Raw genomic sequence first — 27,914 nt, 5'->3', positions numbered from 1 at the left:
GGTTATTTTGTCATAGCAAAAATTAACTAATTCAAGGGGCATTAGTGAGAGAAGCCAAGTTCTCAGGTAGTCTCCAGCACACAGCATGGGCAATGTTGGTGACTAAGGTTAGTGTCACCACCGCTACGGCTACCACCTCCTTCTCCCACTCCTCTTTTCCTGTTGGACCCTTGTTCTCCACCCCACTTACATCTTGGGGGCTGGTATTCTGGCCCTGCCCCATTCCTCACCAAACGGTCCTTTCTTCCTCCTACCATCTAGGAGTTCCCACTCCTACAACACAAACCCAATTTCCCCACCTCTATTCTCAGCCACGGAGGCTGGGTTTAAGGATGAGAGACCCGCAGGTCCAGGAGAGGCAAGCAACCCTGGTCCAGCTAATTAGAAACTCCCATCTTCCTGGCCCGAGAGGAAGAGCCTACAGAGACTAGAGCAGCCCTGAAGAGGATAAGCAAGAATCAGCCAAACCACTTAGACCTGGGACCAAGCCCGTCCTACGATGCCCTGACAGCCTCATAAGAGTTTCTCCTCTCTGTCAGCTGTCAAGTTCAAATTGGTTTTTCTCTCACTTTCACACTGAAGTGTTTGAAAATCTGTCCCTCACCGAAACCCAAACATGATTTCATCGTGGCGGAGGTGAGCGTCATCGTCGATAGACAGTATGGCCTCTGTCTCAATCTCCTTCCAGGGCAAGAATCGATTGTTCAAACTGTTCTTCTCAGTACGGACGACCTGAAAATGAAGGCGGAAAACACAAGAAATCAGCGCTACATCAAAGAATTCTCAAAGTGACTTTAGTCCAGATCTTACCAATGACTGGCCTGGTGGCCTGCCACTTGCTTGTGACACCTAGCGTGTGCCTCTCAATGAAGCTGCCTCCCACTCAGGACACACAAGAGGGCCTCACACTAACCACCAGTCTTTCTCACAAAACAAACACTGAGGATTATCTATACAATGAACACAGTCTAGAAGATTAGGCATGTTTCCCACGAGAACACAAAGGGGCAGAGCACAGCTGGGTCCAGGTCCCAGCTCAGATCCACCCAACTGCTCACCAAGTTTAAAATGACACTTGGGGGGCTGGAGAGATGGCTCAGTGGTTTAGAGCACCATCTGCTCTTCCAGAGGTCCTGAGTTCAATTCCCAGCAACCACATGGTGGCTTACAACCATCTGTAATGAGATCTGGCGCCCTCCTCTGGCGTGTGGGCATACATGGAGGCAGAATGTTGTATACATAATAAATAAATAAATCAAAAAAAAATAAAATAAAATGACACTTGGAAATAGTTTTGAGTTTATCTCATTTCTGGCCATGCCCCTCCCACCACCACTCAATCTGAAAGGCTTTGGGGGACAAAGCTTTGGAGAAGAGTGTTTCTCAGTTCACTTTGTGCTGACATATACCGTCTACAGTGCTCACTATGCATACAGAAGCTTTTCCTTTCCTAGCAAGCTGCTTGTGCACAGGGCTGATCTGTTCTGATGATCACGGAGGTGTCTGTGCTGCGTCTTCCTAGGGAGCAACATTTTGGTACGAGGATAGAGAACAGATGTTTCAGGCAGGAGATTTAGCTGAGAACACGGGTAGGCAGACTTCTAGACCTGGGACACACTTGATACTTGGTGTCAGGAGGAGGTTATCCTCCGTGCAGGACAGATGGTGATGGAAGGGAGATGACCATTCCAGCTTTCTGGGCCCCTGTGAGATCCTCTCTGCTTTCTCAGGGTAAAGTGGTGCTTCCTCATTAGCTGGACGAATAGCTAAGGAACTTGAGGATTGAATAAGATGTCTCCATAGGTCTGCTTCCCAGTTGGTGGCTGTTTGAAAAGTTTAGGAGGTGTGCTTGGCTAGAGGCACGCGCTTTAAGTGTTTAGACTTAATGGGCATGGAGATGCACACCTTTAATCCCAACACTCAGGAGGCAGAGGCAGGTGGATCTCTGGGAGTTCAAGGCCAGCCTGGTCTACAAAGCAGGTTCCAGGACAGCCAAGACTGTCACACAGAAAAAACCCTGTCTTGAGAAAACGCACACATAAAAAGCTTAGACTTGGGTCATTTTTAGTTTATTCTCTGCTCCCTGCTGTGGACCAGTATGTATTTGCTCAGCTTCTTCCCAGACGCCATGCCTGCTCCTGTCTTGCTTCCCTGCCATGAGACAGAGTCTTGTCCCTCTGGAACCATAGGCCCAAATAAACCCTTCATTCTGTAGGCTGCTGTGGCCATGCCGCTTTATGACAGCGCTGTAAACAAGGGCGCTATCACAGCGCCAACTGTGGCATCTCTCGGACCATTACCTGAGGGGAGGGGCTAAGAGAGTTCTGCTCTGAGTGCACTGCTTGCACGTCTGCACGATTTTGGAGATGGTCTTGGAGCTGGACTTTCCCAGTCCCTTGCCTGCTAAACTGATGCTAACTTTGCAAATGTCTTCAAACCAAAGCCACCATGGAAAATTTATAATTATAAATTCCTGTTCTGTCACAGAAAATGGCATCAATTACAAATGTAGGTGAAGTTTCAAATTAGATGGAGTGCTGCTTTAGCCAGGCCACAGCTCCACAGATGCTCCAGCCCCATCAACAAAGAAGGATCGCAACTACCCTGCTCCAGATGTCAGAGCCCAGCAACAGACTCGGAAATCCGCCCTGCCCTGAGCATATTTAGCCAGTTAAAAACAAAAACACAAAAGCAGCCCTGGTTTGTAGTCTGGGGTCTCCTAAGCTCAGATTCAGTGGTAACAGAACAAAGAGGCCAAGTTCTGGGTCAGGAACCAGAATGGCCATTTAACAGGCAGAAATTATCAAACTGGGTTAAAGAAAGGCAAAAGAGACCAAACTACACAGAGAGGGAGAGAGAACACAACACATAAGGGTACCGCTTAGTGGTAAAAAAAAGACTCTCCTAGAGTGTGAGGTCCTGGATTGGATCCACACACACACAGCCAGGAGGGAAGCCACCAACGCCTTATATCTCAGCAGCCTTTGTTCCCCAGGGAGCAGGAAGATGGCCAGAAGTGGCAGGCGCCAAAGGCAAGTTTAGTAATCCCACCCAAGTTAAGATGCTCCCAGTTTCAGAGATGTTATTATCACGGAAGATCATGTGACCCCTGAGAGGATGGAACAGGTAACCGCTCACCCAAACTGCCCCATCATTCACTCCTTTCCTAACACCCCCTGCACCCGCTCACAGTGCTGAAGTTCAGTCAGTCCTGCAGAGCACAGCCCCTCATGCCCAGAAGTCATACACAGAAGTTCCATCCCTCAAGCTTCTCCTGAAGACTATCGGTTCTGTGAATTGATTTCCAGCAGGATTACCTACAGTGTCCGAGCACTTGGTATGACTCAAAGCAAGGAGAGTCAATGCCAGGACTATTGGAACTAGGGCCTCCAAGTCACCAGGCTGCATTTCCCAAAGAGCCCCAGGAGATGGCTCTGCACGGGCATAAGGAAAGCAGCAGGGCTGTGGAGCCTATCTAAGCAGAGGAGCGATTCCACTCAACCTCTGACAGCGTGAGCCTGGTGACTGCTCGGTTGTCAGCAGAACCTGGAGTCAATCACCAGGCAAACAGACGCAGTCTGAGTCCATAAATGAGAACCGAGGAAAACTGAGGTGATGGGATGATCTGGGGCCCAGAGCATAGACAAAAGGATTCATTTGCAAACTGCAGTTCACAGGGGTTTCTTTGTTCTCCCTTCCCCGCCCTATCTAAGATAGTCTCTCTACTGTAGTCCTGGCTATCCTGGGTCTCACTATGTAGACTAGGCTGGCCTCAAAGCCACAGGAGCTCCACCCGCCTCACCTCCCAAATGCTGGGATCAAAGGTGTGTGCTACCACACCTAACTCCCCTCTTATTCTTTAAAAGACCTGAGCTGGGCAGACCACAAAGCTGAGAATCTAACAGCAAACAAGATCTGGCCCAGACTCACAAGCAGGTTTGTTTGCAAGTTCACTGAAGTCAGTCCCTGAGATGTCTGCCAAGAAGTGAAGAAGAGGGAAATTTCTGATTCAGAAGCTGAAGGGAGAGGTTTCACCTTTAACCCCAGCACACTGGAGGCGGGAGCGACAGGAACGTAAGTTCAAAGCTACATAGCAAGTCCCAGGCCAGCCTGGGCTGTGTGAGACCCTGCCTCAAAACAAAAACAGGTGCTGCCTTCAAAGCTATAGCACTCGATCACCAGACTGATGCTCAGCAACTACCCTCCTGACAGAAGGACCCAGCCATTCCTAAACCCATTGCACAAGACCAGCACTGGCCTCTCGGAGTCTGAGAAAAGCATAGCCAATGTAAGAGAAACGAGCCAACTAGAAGAACTTAGCAACATTCCCACTTCTGTTGTTTGGTTTCAAATTACAACAGGAATCCTCCACCCTGACCCCCAAAACTGGCAGTTTCTTCATGTTGTGCCAGGAAGGTAGATTGCAGACCTAGTGTTTGCACTTCGGCAACTCTAAAGTACTGCTTTAATTACGAGGCCGACACTGAGCAGAAGGAATAGCATGCAGTGTCCAGCACAGAAATGTCCGACATGTGTCATATAAACATGTGGATGAATGAAAGGGGAACACGGACAAGCCAGCCCCGCAGTTTCCAGAATATGGCAATAAACTTGTCAAATTTACAGATCGAAAACTCAACAATATAAATAATCCTAAAGAATGATAATGAGATGAATTAGGAGACCTCTTAGTATTCGTTCTGTTTTATTTCTCTCGCTATGTTTGTTCAGACAGGCTGGCCCTTAACTTACAGTCCTCCTGCCTCCACCGCTGGACTGCGGGGATTACTTGTAGGCGCCACCACATCTGACTTCTAATCTTGCTTTCCAGAGGAGGAAAAGAAATCTACTGACCTACATGGATCAAGTTGGACAACTCTCCGTACCATTTGCCTGGTTTCACAGAGCACACTCGGGGCAGCCGGCCACCTGCTGCCATCCTTCACAGTCTTGACTCTGTCACACCTTTCTTCTCAACACCGTGCAGGGCGCCAAGATGGCAGCACTAACCTACGGTACTCACCTTTACATCACTAAGATTACACTGGCTCAGCCCAGCCTGATGGCCTCAGCCTCTAAATGTCGCACGCACAGCGCATTTCTGTAGCTAACCTCACCTCAGGCCATCCCAGACGAGGGATGGGAAGAGCAGCTGCTTCCTCTAACTCAGAGCAAACCGCAGAGCTCAGGAATGAAGAGCAGGAAGCCTAGGAAGCTGCACCCACCATGTCTCTAACTTATGAGCGCCAACATCAAAGACCTTGAGGCCAAGGGGGCACTGGCTCGCTCACTCACTCACTGAACAAATGGGGGGAGCCAAAAGGAAGAAAAACAAGGGGGGAGCTAAGAGTAACAGCTGCTTTTCATTCATAACTAACTACGAGGCTCATGCAGCACAAAACAGCCCATGTGTTAACTCCTGAGACAAGTCTGTTTGAGTTTTTTAAAACAGTGCTGGCGAGCCCTGTGAAAGCACTAGTAAAACAGCACAAACTAGAGGGTGAGCCCCCAGGGAGACGAGGCACACAAAGACCACTGGTATGCACATCTGTCCCAGTGTGCAGAAGAGTGAGGTAGGAGCACAAACCCAGGACAGCCTGGTTACAAATGGCGAGCTCCAGCCCTCACAGCAAGCCTCTGCTTTCCAACCATCAATGCTGCTCAAAGTCACTGCAACTTGAGACTAGCACAACCTCGCCTAGCTTGCTACATGCTTTCCGCATGGTTATTTTACAGCTTTGATGTTATACATTACATATTTATATTATTTACTTATAAGCAATTGTATACCTTTCCAGGAAATCTGAGCTTGGTCCAAAAGAAAAGCTATGCATTAATATAGCTGGAAATCCTGACACCTATTTCTACTTTGGACACCAAGGTTTGGAAAACCTACTTTGAGAAGCATTATAGACAGAGCCCTTGCTGGCCCTGACACCTGCCTCCACCAAGAGGGTCAGCAATTTCAACTGCTGCTCTAAATACCTGCTTCCCTTAAGCAAGAAGCACAGTCAAAATGTTTGGTCAACTACACTGAAATTCTCTAACTTGAAACTCTTTCCTGGGGGCTGGAATGATGGCTCAGTGCACTGGCTGCTCTTCCAGAGGACCCAAGTTCAATTCCCAGCACCCACATGGCAGTTCACACTATCTGTAACACCAAGATCTGACACCCTCACATATACGTGCAAGCAAAACACCAATGCACACAAATGCAGTAAAAAAAAAAGAAAGAAAGAAAGAAAGAAAGAAAGAAAGAAAGAAAGAAAGAAAGAAACTCTTCCTTTTAAAAATAACTAGAAAAGACTGCATGCTACTACAGGAAAGTATGTTAATACGGCCCATTTGGAGAATTTCTGGCACTTCTAGCTAAGTATCGTATTACTGCAATGGGCTGCCCAGAAATCACAGGGGACTACTCATTCCCCACCAGATTAAAGAACGGATTAGCTCTGGCAAGTTCTCTGGTGGGTTTCAGTCATCACTTACTGGAAGTAGGAAGCCAAGGCTGCTCTGCCATGCACCGTATGAGGAAATCTGTCTCTCATAAAACAGCACACTTGAAAACAACTCAACAACACAGGTCCCAGTCACTGCTCTGCTGCTGTAAAAAGACACTATGACCAAAGCAACTGTTTAAAGAGAAAGAATTGAACTCGGAACTTGCTTAAAGTTCCATAGGGTTAAGTCCATTATTGCCATGGTGGGGAGCGGGGTGGCAGGCAGGCAGGCAGGCATGGTGCCGGAGCAGTAGTTGGGAGCTATATCCTGATCTACAGACAGAGAACAAGACACGGGGCCCGGTGTGGGCTTTGAAACCTCCAAGTCCAACCCATGATGCACCTTCTCCAACAAGGCTTCACTCCTAATCTTCCCAAACAGTTTATCAACTGGGGACTAAGCATGCGAACAGGTACACCTATGGGGAGCATTCTCATTCCAAGCACCACGACCTGTAACTGAAGACCCAAAAGGATGCAAACTAACTAGGGAAGCCTCTCCGAGAACTCTCCCCATACAGAACATACACTAAACACACACACACACACACGCACACACACACACACACACACACACACCATGCTACTGCTGCTCAGAAAACACTGCACTGGACATGCTGGTACACACCTTCCGTCCCAGCACTCAGGAGGCTGAGGCAGTGGAGCTCTGTGAGTTCAAGGCCATCCATCCTGTTATACACAGTGAGTTCCAGGACAGCCAGAGCAAACTATATAGTGAGACCATGTCGGAAGGGGGGGAAAAAAAAAAGAATGAAAGGAAACCTCTTAAAAGAATGCCTTTACTAACAACATAAACTTTTAAAAAGTGGACTAGATCCAGAACTCTTTTCTAGACGAACATTCCCATAAACCTCTGAATTTTCTCAAGCAAGCATCTAGCAATACACAGCCCACCAGACCTTCTTTGTCCCTTTTTCTAGAAAGTACTCATAGCACAATGCAGCTAAGTGCCTGGTGGTCTTGAGACAAGAGCAATGGAGTGCCTCTCTCTCCTAGCTGGCTAAGTGTAGTATTATAGGCAGACACGCGGAAACCACTCTCCCCTACACACCCAGCTAATGTGTCCCCTGGACCCTGACTCAGACACAGAACATTAGTAAAGCCTGCAAAATACTCGGGAAAAGAAAGCTCAAAATCTTCAACTCTCAAATATCAAAAGCCCCAACGCCAGCCTTCCAGAGGCTTCCACTGTACCCCAGGAGAAGACCTGTGTCATTTTCCCAGTCCTTTGGGAGCGAATAAAATGGAAGATTCTGGACTCAAACGTGCTTAAGCACAGTTCCTGTTACCAAGCAGCAGTCTTGGCGAGAGCTAGAGAAGGGAGATGGAGAGACTACACACGGTGCCTACTAAATGCCCCGAGACAGGGTTCTCTAAGGCATCAGTACGGAAGCTGCCGGAGGGATAACCGAGGGAGCTTTGTGAACCTTCACGGCTCCGGCTTCAGTTCCTATTGTGGAGGCACCAGGGAGACTTAGAATATGCAGGGCAGCAAAGGAACCAGCAAAGCCTGGAAGGCAGCAAGCAGAAACTTCACAGGGAAAGGAGCCTGGAGGGCTTTATAAATAAATAGGTAAATGCACTAAACCAGGATGTAAAAGGCACACACACATACACACACATATGTATATTCACCTCTGCTACCAGTGAGGAAGCAAAAGTGATAGAAGCTAGAAGAGGCATTAAGAGTGCGGTACAATTCCGCGCAGTAAATCATACTGTCCATTTCTATTACCATGATGGGGACACCAATGTCTGGCCACAAAAGGTCCTCCGAGGGCAGCTTGGGAGAGTTCCACACCACCACTACCTTGTTCAGGTAGGGGAGGCCGTTGAGTCTCTCCAGCGAGTTCATGAGCACTTCCTCCCGCTCGTAGGTCAGCATCACAACAGTGAACTGCTCCCGCTGGACATTGCCTCCAAGTGCTGCCTGGAACTCCTTGCCAGAGCCCCCAGCCCCACCACCAATGGGCCGAAATCCAGTCCCTGAGCCCAGGAATTTGGCCTCAGAGGGCAGCACAGGGTCAAAGGGTGTGTGGGGGAAAAGGTGGAAAGGCCCGGGAGCAGAGTTCCAGCTACGGTAACAGTCTGTGACGGTCAGAGTAAAGTTGCGGAGGTATTTAGGTGAGGCATAGGGTGGTTCTGTCTCTACCGGCCCCAGGTCCAGGTCCCCATTGTCAGCCATGTTGGGGTCAGTTCCTGCTGCTTTTCCTGAACGATGGGGGATCTCAGCTGCTACCTCTTCCCGGATGGGAGCAGCTGGGATCTGGATGCGAGTCCTAATCATGGCCAGCACGGTATTAAAAATACTGTCAGCAGTGGAGAAGTAGGTCTCCCAGAGAAAGCGGCCTTGCCGCCTCATAGCCAACAGATCACTGTCTGAAAGACTCCGTAACAGGAAGTGAACCTCCGTAACACGCGGCTTGGGCACCACCAGGGCGGCCTCGTTCCACTGCAGCATGTCATGGTATGGGAGCTGTACCTGCTCCCCCAGTACAACAGGCACGGCTCCCGCTTCCAGGGCTTCAAAGAGCCGTGTGGCACACCCAGATGAAATAACCAAGTGCGGGTCCCCGGGGGTGATGATGAGGGCAAAGGTGGAGAGCTTCAGCAACTCTAGGCGGTCTTCCCGCTCCCCACAGAGCGCCCACTCAGTCGGCAGACTGGGCCGCGGCTGGTTTTTGCAGGTAAATTCTACCAGCACCTGATCTAACTTGCTGTCCTGCACGGCCTTCAGGGTGGCAATGATCCGGTCATCATAGTCAGCTGGAGGGTCACCTTCCATTTCCTCCTCAAAGGAACGGGCCTCCTGAAGGCTCGACCTCAGGGACTCAATCTTCTCACCCTGGAAAGTAAAGAGATACTTCCGCTTAACTGGCACCTGCGGGGGGATCTCCATGAAGTTGGGTTCAGACATGGCATGGACAAGTGGTGACACTACCAAATCGAAGCCAGGCCTGTACTGGGCGGCATAGAATGTGGACTGGGCCACCATGGCCCGGCCTGTACTGACGTTGTACAGTAAATTCTGTGTGTCCGACTTCCGGGACAGGTTGATGATGACATGGTTGTGCCCATCTGTCCTCCAGTGTGGCAGAGAATACAACTGCTTCTCAAGGTCAGCGGGCCGCAGCACAGCCGGCTCCTGCATTTCTCCCACTAACACCACATACAGGCAGGCAATCGCTGCGTTTTCTGTAACATAAACATTAGCTCTCGCCGTAGCCTGAAAAGCCTGCTTGACCAAAGGGTCCAGGTAGCTCCCAAAGGCAAACTGGTCGCTGTCGTAGACATAGACGGGAAAGCCAGAGGTCAGAGGGCAGCGAGAGTAATCAAAGCAGTTGTGCAGCCGGCAACCCCGAGTGACCTTGGGGGGCGGCAGGCCAGCATCATCCTTCTCGGGGAGCAGTCGGATGGGCAGGGACAGTTTGGGCTGGTTCTGGGCCATCAGCTCCTTGTAGGAGTGCTCGGTCTGGCTAATGACGTTCTTGAGCTGCAGCAGGTCCTGCTTGGCGTTCTCTATGCTCTTCTTACAGGCTTCAATCTTGAGATTGAGCTTGGCGATTTCGCTGTTGAGCTCCTGCCGCTTGGCTTCGAGCTGCAGAAGCTCTTCGCTCACGGACTCACGAATCCGACAGAGATCTAGAACATGCTTTACCTCGCAGAGCTCGTTGCCAGCCCGAGGGCCGAAGATGCGTTTGCCGGCTTCATCTGCCTCATCCAGAGTGGTGAGGTAATAGTGAGCGATGAGGGGGAAGAAGACCAGGATGATGAAGAGTGTGAAACTCAGCCACGTCAGCCGGATGCGGTTGGACCAGCGCAGCATACAGGTCTGACCGCCGTTCCCCACTCCCCCATTCCGCAACATGGTATAGCCTGTCATGAGTTCTCTGTGGCTCTGGCCCACTCTGATCACGTCGGATCACACGCCATAACCATAAGTGTGTGTGACGAAACTCAACCTCTTCTTCACACACAAGTTTCTGCAAGAGTCTGTGTGTGCCCCGCGCAAGGCACCAAATAAAACGGAAATTTCATTTTCCTCAGCCGTGACTCGGAAGGTCTCTAACCCTAGTCAGGCAGCTCCTAAGTATTGGCTGTTGTCCTCAAATAGAAGAAGGTACCACATTGCTGATGGGACGACAGGGAAGAGATCCATGGCGTTAAAATCCAGGGACAGGGCCCTGGGCTCGGAGGGACCGTTTTAACTGCCATAGCTTTTGTTCCTTGGCCGTGTTGACCAGCCAGAATGCATCGCTTCTGTTCAAGTTAAACAGTGGCTGGTGAAAACAGCTGGCAGCTTGAGATGCCAGCCCCGTCCTCCATGTCACTACCGACAGTCAGGCCTGCAAAAGAAGAAGAATCTTGTCAGTCTTGAAAAGATTATGTTCAAAGCTCCATCACCTGCCCACATGCCAGCCCCGCTCAGTGGTTCCTACCCGAGACCTGGGCACCCGTGAGGTGAGGGAAGCAGCATCCATCTGGCGCTGGTCCTCTCCTAACATGAAAGTCTCCCTGTGAGCTGCTCAGCAAAAACAACTCTCGAGAAGCTCGGTTTGTTAAATTTAGAGTTGAAAAGAGTTAAGAGAGCTCTTTTGAACTTCCCCCAGGAACAGATGAAAGGTATCCTCCAGCTTGCCTCTATTTATCTTCCATTAGCAGACATCAGGCACGCCTTCTTAAAATAGAAGCAGTAACTCGGGCTTTCAGGGAGAGCAGTGGACTTAGAAATGAGGGCATCGTCCTTCGCCCTTTAGGGAAAGACCCGCCGTCGGCCCTCACACTCAGTGACCTAAACTTGGAAATGGAGATCAGTGCATGCAGATGACGAGGAATTACCGCGCTATGAAAATAAGTAGAGGACATGAGTGCTGAGACTCATGCATTCTACACAGCATCCCCAGTGCCCTCCGCAAACTCTCCAAGGCCAACAGAGAGGCTTCCTACCTACATTCCCTTCAAACTGACCTAGCTAGAAGTCAAGCCGTGCTGCTCTACGCCAAAACACACTCCATTTCATTCGTTCACTTCTTCACACACACAAAAACACACTCACAGCCAGGGAGGCTGGCACAGCCATTCTAGGTAGCGCTCCGGAGGCTGAGGCAGGAGAGTCTTGAGTTCAAGGCCAGCCTGTGCTATGTAGTAAGACCCTGCCTCAAAAAAAGAAAGCAAAAGTGTGTGTGGCTACTCTTGACATACCTAACATAGGTCAAGAACTGCCTAGCACGTGTAATGACCCTTGCCCTCAGCAAACTTTAGAGTCCAAGAGACAAGATGGGAACAGCTGCAGAGCACTTGTCTGTCTTGTCAGATCTGTGGATTCAATCTCCAGCAGGGAGAGGGAGATGGGAAGACACACCAACTGCAAGAGTGCGTCTATGCGTCTCACGGGGGCTCACACTCCCAGCTTCCACCTCTGCCCCAGCTGTGCAGCTCTTAAAGTCTCATAAGTTTTTGTCTACAAACAGGTCAAAACAAAAAGCTGATGACAATTCTACTAAGGTTTACGGAGAACAAGTGATCAGGATGACAAAAAGTAAAACAAAAATCCACCCTTAAAACACTAAATTTGGCCGGGCGGTGGTGGCGCACGCCTTTAATCCCAGCACTCGGGAGGCAGAGGCAGGCGGATCTCTGTGAGTTCGAGACCAGCCTGGTCTACAAGAGCTAGTGCCAGGACAGGCTCCAAAGCTACAGAGAAACCCTGACTCAAAAAACCAAAAAAAAAAAAAAAAAAAAAAAAAAAAAAAAAAAAAACACTAAATTTGGATAATTTAAACTTGATAAACAGGGACCGAAACAATCACTCAGCAGTTAAGATTGCTTACGGCTCTTGCTAGGATCCAAGCCTGGTTTCCAGCACTCGCATGGGGTGGCTCACAACCACCTGCAACTCCAGCTCCAGGGGCTGCAAAGCCTGTGGCCCCCACAAACACCCATACTTATGTGCACAAATCCACACACAAACACATGATTTAAAACAAACACAAATCTTTAGGGGCGAGTGTGGTAGCATACACCTTTAATACCAGAATTCATGAGGCAGAGGCAGGTAGATCTAGCTGAGCTTGAAACTACCCTGATCTACACAGTGAATTTTAGGCCAGACAGGGCTATATTGTGAGACCCTGCCTCAAAAAATAAATATGAAAACAAATCTTCACACCCAAATAGATAACATCCAGTCAAACATCCCACAGCAAGACCTTCATTTCTTTGTTTATTTTGTTTTGTTTTGAAAACAGGGTCTCTATGTAGCCCTGACTATTCTTAAACTCACTCTGTAAACCAGGCTAGCCTCAAACTCACAGAGATCCACCTGCCTCTGCCTCCTGAGTGCTGGAATTAAAGGTGTGCACCACTATGCCCAACTCACGAACCACATTTCTAAAGAACCCACATTATCCTTTTATTCAACTGTAACAATGAGTAAATAAAGAGAAGACAAGACAGAATCCAGGTCGTGCGGCCAGTGCGACCTTCTCACCTTACTGGGCAGCATTCTTCCTCTCTCTGCCTTATGTAGTAGCATTGTGCTTCAACATACGAGTTCTTGTAGTCATTGACACCAGAGCTTGCTCTCCTGGCTTAAAGAGAAAATAGAGACTATTTGAAAAGTGCTCACTACGAAAGGTGCTGTTGATTAGTCTTCCTGAAAAGGCTTCCCTTGCGGACTCAGCAGTCACAGAGCACACGGCTAAGCAGAGCTCTTTGGAGTGAGCAGGTACTACCGACAAACACTAAGACAATGGGGAATTTTCTCACGGGCAGTTGTGACTTGCTGACATGCTGGAGAGTATAAGGCAAAATGTTATAAAATGTGGGCAGCATACAAGAGCTTTCCAGAGGATGCACAGAGCTCTGGATAGGAGAGATGTTTACACTAGAATGGAGCTCAGGACAAACAGGAGGCAGGGGAGGAGCATCTGGAGGCATAAATGGACCAGCATCAGTCGTGAGCCAGGTGTGCAGGCAGACCTCTCATCCCGCACAGAGGAAACAAAGGCAAGAGAACCCTGGGTTCCACGCATCTGGGCAGCAGTACTCCTAGCATGCCCAACACACAAGCAGAGATGACAATGGAGATAAATGTTCAAATGGAAGCCAACGCTGATTCTAAAGAATTTCACCCACTAAGTTCTACCTCATCCACCAGCATGAGCCAAAAGAGCAATCAGTGGCCAATTGTGTGGACTCTGTCTCCTAACCATCAACTTAAGAGTTCTCAAGCATAAAATGAAGAGAAACCATGAACTCTCTTCTCCTCATCTAGAAATAAAGGCCAACACACTAAGGCGATTGATTCCCGGTGGTTCTCAGTGCAAGTGCACTGTGCATCTTCCTAATCCTCACCCACCACGGGCCCATCCCTGCCTGCACTGCCCCCATATACTGCAAACTACTCGGTTCTCCTTCCTTTAGGAACACTGCGGGGCTTCTCACTGCACCGATTTCGTGGTCACCGTCCCCCAGCTCATTCAAACTGAGCTACGCTGCCCCCCTTTAGTTCACCCACACCAAGTTCTGTACCACCTGAAGTCCTCGTCCCTGCTACTCTCTGGAAATTTCTGCTTTTCCCATTGACCCTCATGCTTCAGGCCCATTTCCTTGATGCTCTCACTTTAAAGTTGCCTTTCTTATGAGCCCGACACTTTCTGAAATTAACCTATTTTTTTTCTTCTTTCTCCTTTCTCTCCCCTTTCTTTTCCCTTCCTTCTGCTCCCTCCCCACGCTTTCGTTCCTTCTTCCCACCTCCCACACTAAACCCTACTAAACCCTACTCCCTAAGAGCGGGACCCTCATCTGCTCAGCCTTGCTGTGTTGCCACTGTGTCCACTGAGAGTTAATGAATGAACTGTGTCACTGATCACTTCCTTGTCTCTTCCCTTAATTCTATGGAAGGACATTTTTAGTATCCCACCCACATCTTTGACTCACGTTCTTTTTCTGTCTTGGGGACATCCAGTCTTCCTCCCACCTCATACTGAGAAGTATTCTGGAAGGCTCTCGGCATCATCTGCTAATGAGTCCATCTGCTTTCATGATGTCAGGCCTCACCTATGCTCATATCTCCTACAAGCTACACCCTCAATACCTGCCTCGCTGTTCTGCACCCTGCCTCTCCTGGGGTCATAGTCACTTCAAGGACTTCATTTTTCCAAACAGCTTTTAGTTCTGCCCATAATTCTACATTCCCCCCCCCCAGTCAGAAACAACGTGCTATATTCAGGAAAGACACAGACTGTCAAAGCAGCCAGCCCTGGATGGAACCCCATAGTGAAATGCCCATTTTACCATGAGAGACAGTTTTTCCATCAGAAAAGCAACAGTACCTTTGCTCAGAAGTACTACCAAACTCAGAGACAGCATGCAGGCACCACCCTTCTGGGTTTGTCACATAAAAGGCTACAAGCATCAGCTATTTTCAAGCTCCAGCTCCTATGTCTAGTCTCCTGCCAAGCCTGTCATTTTTATTGCAATCATAATCATGATAATGTTTGCAATAATGCTTTATAATAATCTTTATACTTTACACTTTCCCCTTTTTAGTTATTATTCTTCCTTCACCCTGGTTCTAGCCCATAACAACCATAGTCTGCCAACTTATCCTGTGTATTACCAAATTTGGGTTTTTTAATAATCTCACTTAGGATGCTCTAGCTCGAATGCCCCTGGCCCAGAAAGGCAACACAGCCAAGGGGCATTTGCCAAAGCCAGCACTATGTCTTTTGAATGTTCAATCTCAAAAACTATGAGTAAGAAGCCAGGTAGTGGTAGCGCACACCTTTAATCTCAGCACTTGGGAGGCAGAAGCAAGTGGATCTCTGTGGGTTTGATGCCATCTTGGTCTACAAAGTCAAGTTCGAGAACAGCCAGGACACAGAGAAACCCTGTCTCAAAAAAACAAAACAAAAAACCAAAACAAACAAAAAACTATGAATGAGAACAAGCCATTCAAAACTCCAAGAGGACAGACAAGGACCTGAAGTCCCACCCCTAGCTGAGGTGCTACTGAAAACCCTGCTGGATAGAAATCAGGAAAACGGCCCTGTTAAGTGGCCCTACAGCCATGCACAAGAGAAGCACCAATGGACGCTGGGTTATGAAAAGAGGACAAGAAGCTGGAAAGAGATGTGCGGGGCTGGTAAGATCAAATACATTGTATATATGTATGAAATTCCCAATGAACAAAAAACTGCGAGTTAAATAAACCTCTATCTTCTACATTACTCAACCTCTAGTATTTTGTGACAAGAAAAAACAGACTAATACGGTATTACTAGTAATCTAGAGATGGTTTAAAGCACATAGCACAGGGCTTCTCAACTCTAGATTGTGACCCTTTGAGGGTCAAATGACCCCTTCACAGGGGTCGCCCAAGACCATCAGAAACCACAAATATTTATTTTATGGTTCATAACAGTAGCAAAATTAGTTATGAAATAGTAAACGAAAATAACTCTACGGTTGGGGTCTCCACAACACGAGGAACTGTACTGAAGGGCTGCAGCATCAGGGAGGTAGAGAAGCACTGATGTGGCAGGACAAGCAAACACTGTCCCACTTTATAGAAGGATCCTGAATGTCTGCAGATGTTTTATCATCAGAACTGGTACGGTCCCCTCTCACACTAAGGAAAAGCGCACTGTCTGTGCTCTTCAGTGGTCACCCTCAACATGTAAAGCACAGTCTTGCCCTAACCAGGCTGAAGGTTTAGCATGCTTCTGACAGCGGCCTTCCTCAGGGCATGCCTGTGCACCCAGAGCAGGCACATGGTGCTCCACTCACGGTTGTCAACAGAGCTCACGGTGTTCGCGCCCATCCTTTCTTTGCGCATGTTATTCTTTCCTCTTCCGTGCTTCATTCCTCCCTCAGGCTGTTGCTTTCTTCCTCATATACAATTTTTCTTTTCCACCATACTCTGGAGAACCCTCTGGAATTATCGTTGTCGCTGCAAAGTGAGATGTCAATCCATCTGTACGTGTGCCTCGTGGGCAGTCTGACCCCACTGGATGGGTTTGGCTCCTGTATGTGTTTTTCTGTATGGGGTGTGGGGTAGCACAAGGCACATTCAGAGGCTAGAAATTGACCTTGGGTGTCTTTTTCAAGCTGATCTTAACTTTTTGTTTTGTTTTGTTTTGTTTATTCTTTAGTTTTTCAAGACAGGCTTTCTCTGCCTAACAGTCCTGACTGTCATAGAATTTGCTCTTGTAGACCAGGTTGGCCTCAAACTCACAGAGATCTGCCTACCTCTGCCTCCCAAGTGCTGAGATATAAGGCTTGTGCCACTACCACCCAGCTCCGATTTCACGTTTTAAGAGAAGGTTTCTTACCAAACCTGGAGTTTAGGTCTATTAAGCTAGACTGGCCAACCAGCAAGTTCCCAAGGATGTGTGAGCCTCCCTCCCAGCACAGATGCATGCCAGCATGCCACCGCACCTGGCTGTTACAGGAGTGCTGGGATCCAACCTAGGCTCTCCTGCTTGTGTGTCAAGCACTTCACCAGCTGAGCCATCTCCCCGGCCCCATGCTCTGCTGTTGCTGAAGACTCTGAACTTTCTGAATCTTGGAGCTCCTGCCGCTCACTAACCTGGAAACTTATAATCCACGGTCTCTGAATACACTCTGCCCCCTCCCACACCTCTCTCTCTCCCTTGAGCTTCCATCCGCTACCTGCCAGAGCCTATGCCGGCCTCCTCCCTTCTCATCTCTTTCATACTTTCATAATTTCACTCTGCCCTTTGTGCTGCCTTCTGGCAGTTTCTTCATATCTGTCTACTTTAGGAATTGGGAAACTTTCAGCAAAGTGCCAGACAACTAATATTTTAGTATGCGTGGGGGTCACTTAGAGCCTCTGCAGCATATCTCAAGACTTTTTAAAAAGGGTGGAAGGATCTGGGAGAATGGCTCAGTGGTTAAGAACACTTGTTGCTCTTGCAGGAGACCCAGGTTCAGTTCCTAGTACCACATGGTGGCTAACAACCATCTGTAATGAGACCTGGTGCCTTCTTCTGGCCTTCAGGCATACATGCAGACAAAACACTGTATACATAATAAATAAATCTTAACAAAAAAAATTAAGACAACCCCTTTTAAAATGTTCATTCTTACATTGCAAACTATAAATAGCAAAACACTTGATGAGCACAGTGACACACGCCTTTAATCCCAGCACTCAGGAGACAGAGGCAGGTGAATTCAAATGAGAGCCTATCTCAAAAAAAAAAAAAAAAAAAAAAAAAGGACAAATGCAAGCCAGGAGCCAGATGCAGCCCACGGGCCATGGCCTTCAGCTCTGTCTGCCTCACTAGTCAGTTATCTCCTCTGCCAGCATCACCACTCATCTACCTGTAGGCTTTAACTGACAACTAAGTCAAGCCTCCATTCCCTCGCTGTGTGACAGTACCCACTCCTTATCTTCCCTGGCTCACCTATTCTAGCTGCTGATTCTTATTGGGCGGCAGATCACTTCCTTTGTAACCCTCTATTCAGTCCCTCTTTAGGGCGTTTATTCTGAGAAACCTCTGTGCACCCGTCTAGAACAGTCTGTTGGACATCCAGCCAGCCTTATTATCAGCCTTTGGTCTCACGTCAGCTTCACAACCTAGAGATTCTCCCACACCACACAGCAATGATAAACATGAACACAAAATCCACAGACAGGAAACCACAGTCATGCTTTCTTGGTGGCTATTTCCCCCTCTTGACAACCCACAGCCCGGGCTAAGAGGGGCATCTGCGTGCCTGTGGCAGAAACTCTCTGTCCCCCTACTGCTTTCCTGGACACTCAGCCCTTTGAAGACCCATTCTCTCACATGGTGTCTCCATTCTACTGCTCACAAACTCAGGGTAACACCTCAGGTGTGGTCACCCCAGCACACTGCCCAGATTCTTAGATTCCAAGCCCTTGCATCCTCCCCTTCACTTGTACGTTTTAATGAGAAGTTATGTCTCTTTATGGAGGGAAACAGAAATGCTATTTTGCCAAAGGCAGCGGCTTCCTTTATCCACGCATACATGCTAACAAAACTAGGACACCGTATGTTCTCTTTTGCAACCTGATTTTCCCCCTTATATTAAGAGCTGTTAAGCCAGACGTGGTGGAAGCAGAAGAACCAAGAACTCAAGGTCAGGTCTGAAGACGTAGCTCGGTGGAGGACCTGAGTTTGGCTCCCACCTCAGAGGCTCCAGGGGCTCCAATGTCCTCTTGCATTCCGAGGGCACGGCATTCATAGGCACGCATAGACACACACATACACACACGATTTAAAAAGAGTTTAAGGTCACCCTTAGCTACACAGCCAGTTTAAGGTCAGCAAGAGTTTTAAAAATGAAAACAAACCCCCTCTGCTCTCCTACCATGAGACATCCTACCTTGAAGGCACTGGTAGTTGAATCCCACCCATACAGAAAGGGGGTGCACTAGGTAAGCCCCTTTTGTTAGACAGGTGCTTCTCGTTCCCATTACGATCAAGGCCTCCCTGGGTGTTTCTGCAGAGAGCCACAGTGTTTTTCCACGTGAAATTGCTGGGTTGTAGTAAGAATGGCTTGCCATTTTGTAAATCATTGTTCGCTAGAAAGAGGATAATACATTCTCCAAGGAACAGAATCAAAGCTGCCATTTACGGGGCTCACTGGGAACCGTGTGACAGAGAGGTGGACAGACTCAGTTATCTCTTTGCTCACCACTTCTCCACTCTACTGCCTGGGCAAAGCCAGAAGGCCAGGTCTGGGAAAGTGACCCGGAGCAATCTGTCCTTTATACTGACTGGTAGTTAAGAGCAGGTGAGAATTCTCTCTCTCCTACCAGAAAATGATAGGAAAACACTATCCCACTAAAAGAGAGCCATACCAGCCAAGTAATGGGGCACACGTCTTTAATCCCAGCACTTGAGAGGCAGAAACAGGCGGATCTCTGTGAGTTCAAAGCCGCCTGGTGTACAGAGCTCGTTGCAAGACGGCTAAGGCTGTTACATAGAGAAACCCTATTTCGAAAAAAATGAGAGAGAGAGAGAGAGAGAGAGAGAGAGAGAGAGAGAGAGAGAGAGCGCCATACCAAGCAGATATAAGGAAGACAGACTCTATATACAAGTCCCTGAGACTCCAGAGTCTGTTGCTGCAGTTAGGAATGCAACTGAAGGTTTTCTTAAACAGACAATGTAGAGAACTAAGTATCTTCTTGTGGGAGGCCGCCTGTAGTTTCGATCCTGGTCTGTTTACCAGAGCTCTCTGCAGCCACACTGCTCTGTCCACACGCCAACAGTCCAGTGTGCCCAGTCGGACACTGCTTATCACCAGGTGGATCACGGCCAGGGCCACGCATGGTGCTCTGCCCAGGCATGGTGTTCTGCCTAGTCTCCCTGTTCCTGCCGTGCAGGGTTCCCTTGGGGACTCCCAAAGTCCCCAGTAGACTGTACTCCTTTGGCCACCAACCCAAACCTTATAGCCACTATCCTTTGTGCCCACTTTAAGTCTTAACAGCTTCCATAAAGTTTTTCAAAATACAAGGGACTGGCAACTCCCTAAGATCTCACTGGACTCAATTTAGTATCATATGGTTCAAAACCTAGTTTCATCATTTCAACTGATTCTTCTTCAACCAGATTAAAAACTCCTTAGAGAAACAATTCTTTTTCTCTAGTTTTTAAATCCCTCTCAGAGAAATGGCAGCTATTACTAAGATTCTACTCAAACTCTCAGCTGGCATTTTCATCCCCAGACAATTTTGAAATTTAAAGCCTCCTCCCCTCTGTCACCTCCTCCCCTGTCACTCCCCCACCTCTTTCTCCCCATCACCTCCTTCCTCCAGCACCTTGTTCTCCCCTCTGTCACCTCCCCATCACCTCCTCCTCCCCCATCATCACCTCCTCTTCTGTCACCTATCCCTATCCCCCTAAACACCTCCTGCTTCCTCCTTGGTCAACTCCCTCTTCCCACTTCCTCCTTCCCTGCCACCTCTCCTTCCCTCGGCCACTACCTCCTCCCTTCTGTCACCCCCCCATCACCTCATCTCCTCTGCCACCTCCTCCTTCCTGTTGCCCTCTCCCACATCACCTCTTGTCGTCCTCCCCCTCCCAGCCCCCATCACCCCCTCCTCTGTAGCTACACCTTCTCCTCTAGCGGCTCCTAAAGTGGCAGGAATATTATTCTGCTGTACCGGGACCTTGCTTTCAAAAGTTTATTGATACACTCATATCACAACTACTGCCCTGACTATTCTTCCTTTAAGAATAATGCTCTGAGATGCCCTACCATATAGATTTGGGACACCTGTTTACTTGGGTCTTCTTTAGTGTCTTTCAACGGTTATATCCAAAAAAGCTGGAGGGAGGGGAGACAAAGAGGAAGCAGAGAAAATTATGCCAAAATACTCAGAGATGGAGAAGCACAAAGGAGTGGCTGGTTCCACTTGGGCTGCCAGGCACTAGGCCCTTTCCAGGTGTTTCCAACTGAAACCCTCCATGTGCTTAACATGGCTCTCAATTAAATTGTGAGCCAACATTTATTGAATGCTCACTATGTGCCAGGTTAAGTCTATTCCATTCCTCAATACACCGCCCCGATCTTCCATCAACCTTACAGGTGGATGTCACTGCACTGCACACGACAAACCAAAGCCCATTGTCCACTATGGTACGAATGGTAGCACTTATGATCACATTCATCTAAGGGTGTGTCCATGTCCCATATGCACACACACAGGACTTCTACATTCTCCCTGGCTGTACTACACTATAACCATAAACAATGATTAAAGCCAACACTTTCTTCGTATTTAAAGTGTTTTTTACTAAAAGAGAAAATGATCTACCAAGTGTGTCTTAGTCTGTACACCCAAAACCTACCTACCCATCCATGTTTATAGTACCATTTTCTTTTTCCCATTTCAGCTAAAATTGCCTCATTAAGTGGCAGAATCCTATCAGAACCCAAGCATGGATTCTCCACACATCGTGGTTACCGCTACTGCCAAAAGACCTGACTTGTTTTAAAGGCCAATGGCATGGGAATGATTATATAATTAAAGCCAACTGAGGAAGAGAAACAGCACTACACCTAGATTAAAGCAGAAAGCCAGAGGCACCGCATCCAGGGGCAGTTCCTTGTGCCAGGCACAGCGTCCTCCAAACAACTCAATTCACACTCCTTATCATTTCAGAAGCCACTGGGGGGGGGGCAGTGTACTCCCCAAAAAACTCAATTCACACTTCTTATCATTTCAGAAGCCATGGGGGTGGGGGGGACAGTGTTATTTCTGCTTTCCAGACAAAGAAGTGGTGAATGGTGGAGGCCAGGAAAGTTGCTTAAGAAAATACAGCCAACAAGCTGAGGAGGCAGACACAAGCCCAGGTCTGTGCGGCCTAGCACCCTGTGCACAGCTTCTCACTCATCTACTATCTGTTTACTGACAAGAAACGCTAGGCCTCCATTCCTTTTACTCAATAGGTATGTACTAGTTTTGTAATTAAAAGAAAAGGATAAACTGGGCATGTGCACTCCTGTAATCAGCACTTAGGACAAGGATGGTGAGCTTGAGGCCAGTCTGAGCTACGTAACAAATGAGGAAAGAAGGGAAGGTGGAAAGAGGAAAATATTTTGCTGCAGTCTTTTTTAAGTACATGCTGGAAAGTTCAGTAAATAATGTGATAATTACCTACAGGGGGAGAATTTCTATGACAAACCAGAATAAAAACTTCCAGATGAAGTAAAAATTGTCACATCTGAAGCATAAGAAGAAAAGGAAAGCACGCCAGTCACTTCAGTTCAAGTTAAACATGGTCACTTTCCTACGAACCTAAACACACAACAGCCCAGACACAGCAGTTCAACACAATTACCTACAAATCAAAGGGGTGTGTCTGTCTGTCTGTGTGTCAATCAAAAGGCTGATTTGCTACCTGACCAAAGTTTAAAGGGCAGAAACATTAACAGTGGCCAAAAGATAAAGAAGTTACTAAAAGGAAGGGCTGAAGGGGAGTCAAATAAGCTTGTTTAAAAGTGTGCCTTCCAGGCAGAGAAACATTTCTAACAAATACAGTGATGCTTTCCACCAATGGGTCAGCAAAGAACGGTTTGCCCTCTGCTACTTACCAGAATCCAGGGTCACACACCTTCCTGAAATACAGTTTGGCAAATGGAGGCTGTCCTGACCCTTAACTCCACTTCCAGAAAGCCAGAATCAAGAACAGGAAGAAAATGGCCTGCAAGAATGTCTATACTAGGGACTGGAGAGATGCCTCAGGCTGCTCTTCCAGAGGTCCTGAGTTCAATTCCCAGCAACCACATGGTGGCTGACAACCATCTGTAATGAGATCTGGTGCCTTCTTCTGGCATGTGGGCATACATGGAGGCAGAATGTTGTATACATAATAAATAAATCTTAAAAAAGAATGTCTATACTAAAACATTAAGGATACTAAAACATTAAGGACAGGTGCAAATAGAGGTCATTTATGATCTAAGTCTTAGCTTTTCCCATCTTTGACTTAGCAATTTCATTTTCTAGGAATATATTCTATGTGCTAAAGACCTACACATAAGATGTAAACGCCTCAGCATTCTTTCTACAATATATACAACAAAACATCCAAGAAGTTAAGAATGGCTAAGTGTAAAATATGTTTCTTATATGGACATCAGGCTGCAAACTTTTCAATAATTTTCAATAAGATGGAAACATGTTAAATGATATATTAGTGGTAAATAATATTTGAAACCATGTATCTGATTAGAAAACACACAGAGACAAAACACCACCTGTGGCTCTTTTATTTTACAAACTTACACAGGATCTTTTCATTCTTCCTATTCTTTTTCTCTCTCTCTAATATCCCAGCACTAAAGGGGCAAAGCTCGGTATGTTTGAGGCCAGCCTAGTTTACATGAGCTCCAGAACAGCCAGACTTACAAAGAGCAGTTTAATAAGGTCTTCAGGCACAATGTGCTAGTGAATTTTTCTGGAACAGTCAAGCTGTGGCATGACAAAGACTGAGCTGGTCTTTCTCAGGCTTCCATTTCTCAGGGATACAGGACTTTTCCTTTGTTCTGTGGCCTGTAGAGTCGGTAGCATTAGTAGCCTGGACCTCTCTCCTAATGAGATGCAGAGCTGAAGCGAAAGCAGTTGTAATCCAGCTTGTGACTATTGGGAACAGAGTTCTACCCTGCGTTATCACTGCCATCTTTCTGACTCACCAGTCCTTTACAAAGCCTCCTTCTTCCTAACTCATACGCCCTTGGCACTTTGGGTTTTTTGTTTGTTGGTTGTTTGTTTTTTTTTTTTTTTTTTTTTTGAGGTAGAGTCTATGTAACCCAGGCAAGCCTCGAACTCCTGATGATCCTGGCACCACTCAGGAGCCACCACTTAGTCCCTTTTTAACTCCTAAAGGGAAAAGACTAGAGCAATTGGCCTCAAAGATCCTCAGGACTCTAGGACTCCACTGACTTACAAGTACCTTGCCCAGAAAATGCCCAGATGCTCACAGGCTTTTTATTGGAAGGCCACTGTGTCAAATCAAGTCAGGGAGGGTCCTCACCCCCTGTGCATGGCATGTTCCTTTAAGCACCCCTCCCTGACCCCACCTCCGTTCTCCATAGAGTTCATTAATCACAAGTTTGGGGCCCTTATCAACTGTTTTCTTCATTCAAAGCCACAGTGCTCTTGGTGTTTTACAACTAAGACATAAAGGAAGTCACGATGGGAGGAGTCAGTCAAGACTGGGAGAAAACCCAAGATACAAAAGCTATCAGCTGGATTTCTGCAGAGGAAATCCAATAGAGATAAAGACAAAGCGAGCACTTTGATCTCAAACTGCACGGGGAAGATTGCATTTAACTGAGCACAGGCAGAGCTACCGCAATCAGTAAAGCAAGGAAATCAACTATTTAGGAGAAGCCCATCAGCTTGAATTTGGTCTTGCTTTCCCCGCCCCGTCTGCCCCCTCCTCCCCCCAAAGTGGAGACTGAAAAGCAAAGGTGGCTGTGTCCTCAGCGTGTGCAGAATTCTGCCATCTGTGCTGAGCGCCACACTTGAAGGCCATTAACACAGTAAATGGAGGCCAGAGGACTCAGAGGCTGGCAAAGGGATTGAAAACCGTCAAACGAGAAACAGCTGGTGGAAATGGAACTACTTTGAGGACAGCAGAGGCCTTAAGAGTCAAACGGACTGGCAAGATGGAGAGAGAGAGATGGCCAGAGAGGAGATGGCCCAGCGGTTAAAAGCACTGGCTGCTCTTTCAGATGACCTGGGTTCAATTCCCAGCACCCACATGGCAGCTCACAACTGTCTGTAACTCAAGTTCCAGTGGATCCAATTCCCTCAAACACCAATGCATATAAAAAGAAAAAAAAAATTTAAAAAGAGACAGACAAGCTCGGTTGGCCAGTAAAGACGGCAAAATGCAGTCCGCCAACACCTGTGCAGCACAAATCCTACAACAGTTTCCTCCAGAGAAGACAAAAGTAGGTTTTCAACACGAAATCTCCCTACTTCTAGACATTTCTGTGTAAGTTGGGAAGGCCTTATTTTACTCAAACAAACACCAGTGTGCAACCTGTGTCAAAGCTAAGAAGGAAACATGGTGACTGTCTCCCCACATATGGGATTCTTCTCTGTAGTCCATAATGGTGATGCTAAGAAACAAAAAGTCACAGCTGGATCTAAGGAAATGCCTTCTGGACCGAGTCTCCGAGCTGGGATGGCGACTTCACGGTAAGGTTTCAGAAGGGGACAGGTCAGTAAATACTGCGGACCAGTTTAAGAACCTGACCACTTGCTGGGTCCAGATTCATTCGGGTCTTCTCCCTAGACTCCCCTTTCCCCCGGCCCCCACACAGCAATCTGGTAACAGCCTCTTATCTATCAGCGACTTGGTCTTTAGATTTATTTATCTCATTTTTTTATGTGTATGAGTGTTTGGCCTGAAAGTATGGAGGTGTACCACATACATGCCCGGTGCTTACGGAGGTCAGAAGGGAGCATCAGATCCCCTGAAACTGGAGTTACAGATGGTTGGAAGTCAGCATGTGGGTGCTGAGATCCAAACCCAGGTCTGCTGCAAAGGCAATACATACACGCCTATCTGAGTCATTTCTCCAGCCTCTCAGTGACTTTAAAAAATAAATTCTTAAGCTGATGGTGGGGGGGGGGGGTAAGGGTGGGAATGTGGGCAGCAGCGCACACACGCCTTTTTAACTCCAGCACTCAGGAGGAGGAGGCAGGTGGATCACTCAGTTCAGGGCCAGCCTGGTTTACAGAGTGAGTTCCAGGACAGCCAGAGCTAAGAATAAATTCTTTTTTTTTTTTTTAATGATTTTCACTTATTTCTATTTTATGTGCATTGGTGTTCTGCCTACATGTGTATCTGTGTGACAGTCTCGGATGCCCTGGAGCTGGAATTACAGACCCTGCCATGTGGGTGACGTGAACTGAACCCGGGTCCTTTGGAAGAGCAGCCAGGACTCTTAACAGCTGAGCCATCTTCTCCATCCCCTAAAGAATAAATTCTATGGAAGAAGGAGGGAAAAAAAAAAACAAAAATACAAAGATGGCAAAGAACTTATAAAGTTAAAAAAAACACTATTATAATCCATCATTACATTGTGTTTATATTTTAGATTTATTTTTAGACATGTATTATTTGTTTGTATGTATATGTGTGCTTGTATATGTGCCCAAGGAGGTCAGAAGGGTATTGGTTCCCTGTACCTGGAGATCCAGGCAGTTGTGAACTGCCTGATGCAGGCGCTAAAATCAAACTTCAGGTCTTCTACAAGAACAGCATGCACTCTTTTTTTTTTTTTTAAATATTTATTTATTTATTTAATGTATACAATATTCTGTCTGTATGTATGCCTGCAGGCCAGAAGAGGGCACCAGACCTCTTTACAGATGGTTGTGAGCCACCATGTGGTTGCTGGGAATTGAACTCAGGACCTTTGGAAGAGCAGGCTATGCTCTTAACCACTGAGCCATCTCTCCAGCCCCCCAGCATGCACTCTTAAACACAGGCCATTTCTCCAGCCCCATGGGTTTACATATTTTAACCGTCTTGTTACATATGCTGAGGGCTTAATAGTCCCAACCTATTTCTGTTCTGTATTCCTCCCTTGGGATATGAAATATTTTCACTGAAAAAGAAAATATTTAAAAGGAGTTGAAAGCACTTCCGATGATGCCATGGGAGAGGACAGGATAACAGGGTAAAGTGTCCACAAGGCGACCGTCTGGATGTTAATCATTAACATCGTGACCAATCTCAAAGGTATTAGGCCCAGCTAAACGGAAGAATATACAAAAGTAAGAGTGAGCTAATGAGAGGCGATACTTAGGGCAGGCACCGGAGCTAGCCCGCCTGCTCTTCCCCGCTATACTGCGAGCACAGCTTTGCTCACTGGCCGATGGATACAGGCAGGTTTTAATCACTGGATGCATTGGATTCTGCTCTATATTATGAAGGTGCTGCTCTTGCTCCTCAATAGACTCTACCGTCCTCCTTTCTAAGGCTCCATCCCTGGGACTTTAAGGGGTCATCTGGATGCCTCTCAGCAATACTCTACACCGCTTATTATGGCCTATGTAGAGGAGCCGCGATACTAAATGAGTCTCTCTGTCCGTCTGTACTTCAAGGTTATAGGGTTTGTGTGTTTTCTAGATCCTGCTTCTCTTACACCTATTTATAGAAATAAAGACTGCAAACATGCAAGGAGCAGGTGACTGGTTCAGGCAGGAGAGGGCCATGCTACAGATGACAAGACCTCTGTCCTAAGTTCTCAGTTTCATCTGCCCACAATTTGCTACTTCCAGAACCTATAACATACCAGCTACCTTGTTATTACAGATTTTTAAAGGAAACAGATACCAACAGTAAACAAAAGTAAATAAAATATTTGATGGTTTGCTTATTGGCTTTTTTGTTTTGTTTTGTTTTTTGACATAGGTCTCATGTAGTCCAGGTTACACAGCTTACACAGCTAAGGATGACCTCAGGCTCCTGATGCTCCTGACCACCTAGCAAATGTTGTTTCAGGTGTGTGTTGCCACAGCTTGCCTGGAAAGAAACAGCTCACCCAAAACTTTCTCAATTAAACTTAGCTCTCCAGCAAAGACTAGCAGGCCACTTTAGACGTTTTAATTAAAGGACCTTGGTTCTTAGTCCTTGTTCCACCCTAAACCATATACAAAGACAGTTTCTGCCCACCCAGGGCTACATCTGGTGAGATGCTCTTCTGCCTGATATCTGACTCTACTTCCAACAATCCCATTAACCCCACTCCAGAGTCACCACCAGAGCCAGGGCTGTAGCTGGATGGTGTGCTGGCCACTATTGCATGTGGGAAGCCCTGGGTTCTAGAGGTAAAAAGCAAACAGACTTAGTTATTTCTCAGGTGGAC

General features: G+C 47.3%; 1 protein-coding gene across 3 annotated transcripts in view; it reads right to left on the bottom strand.

Moving 5' to 3' along the window:
• The window catches only part of Extl3 (exostosin like glycosyltransferase 3), an 84,483-nt gene that overhangs the window by 8,437 nt on the left and 48,132 nt on the right, over positions 1-27,914 (bottom strand). For 2 of the 3 annotated variants that reach the window (XM_050152326.1, XM_050152325.1), the window contains exons 2-4: positions 13,012-13,111; positions 8,257-10,867; positions 605-732 (exon numbers count right to left, since the gene is read on the bottom strand). In XM_050152326.1, the coding sequence (XP_050008283.1) occupies positions 605-732; positions 8,257-10,404 (2,276 nt within the window). In that variant the 5' untranslated portion in view covers positions 10,405-10,867; positions 13,012-13,111. The remainder of the gene's footprint in view (positions 1-604; positions 733-8,256; positions 10,868-13,011; positions 13,112-27,914) is intronic. The other variant, XM_050152327.1, reaches the window with a different exon arrangement.

The sequence above is a fragment of the Alexandromys fortis genome, unplaced genomic scaffold, assembly GCF_014885135.2.
Source record: "Alexandromys fortis isolate MF-2015 unplaced genomic scaffold, M_Fortis_MF-2015_v1.1 scaffold_75, whole genome shotgun sequence".
Lineage (NCBI taxonomy): Eukaryota > Metazoa > Chordata > Mammalia > Rodentia > Cricetidae > Alexandromys > Alexandromys fortis.
Note: the sequence above shows the minus strand (reverse complement) of the source record. Positions and strands in the feature narration are given on the sequence as shown.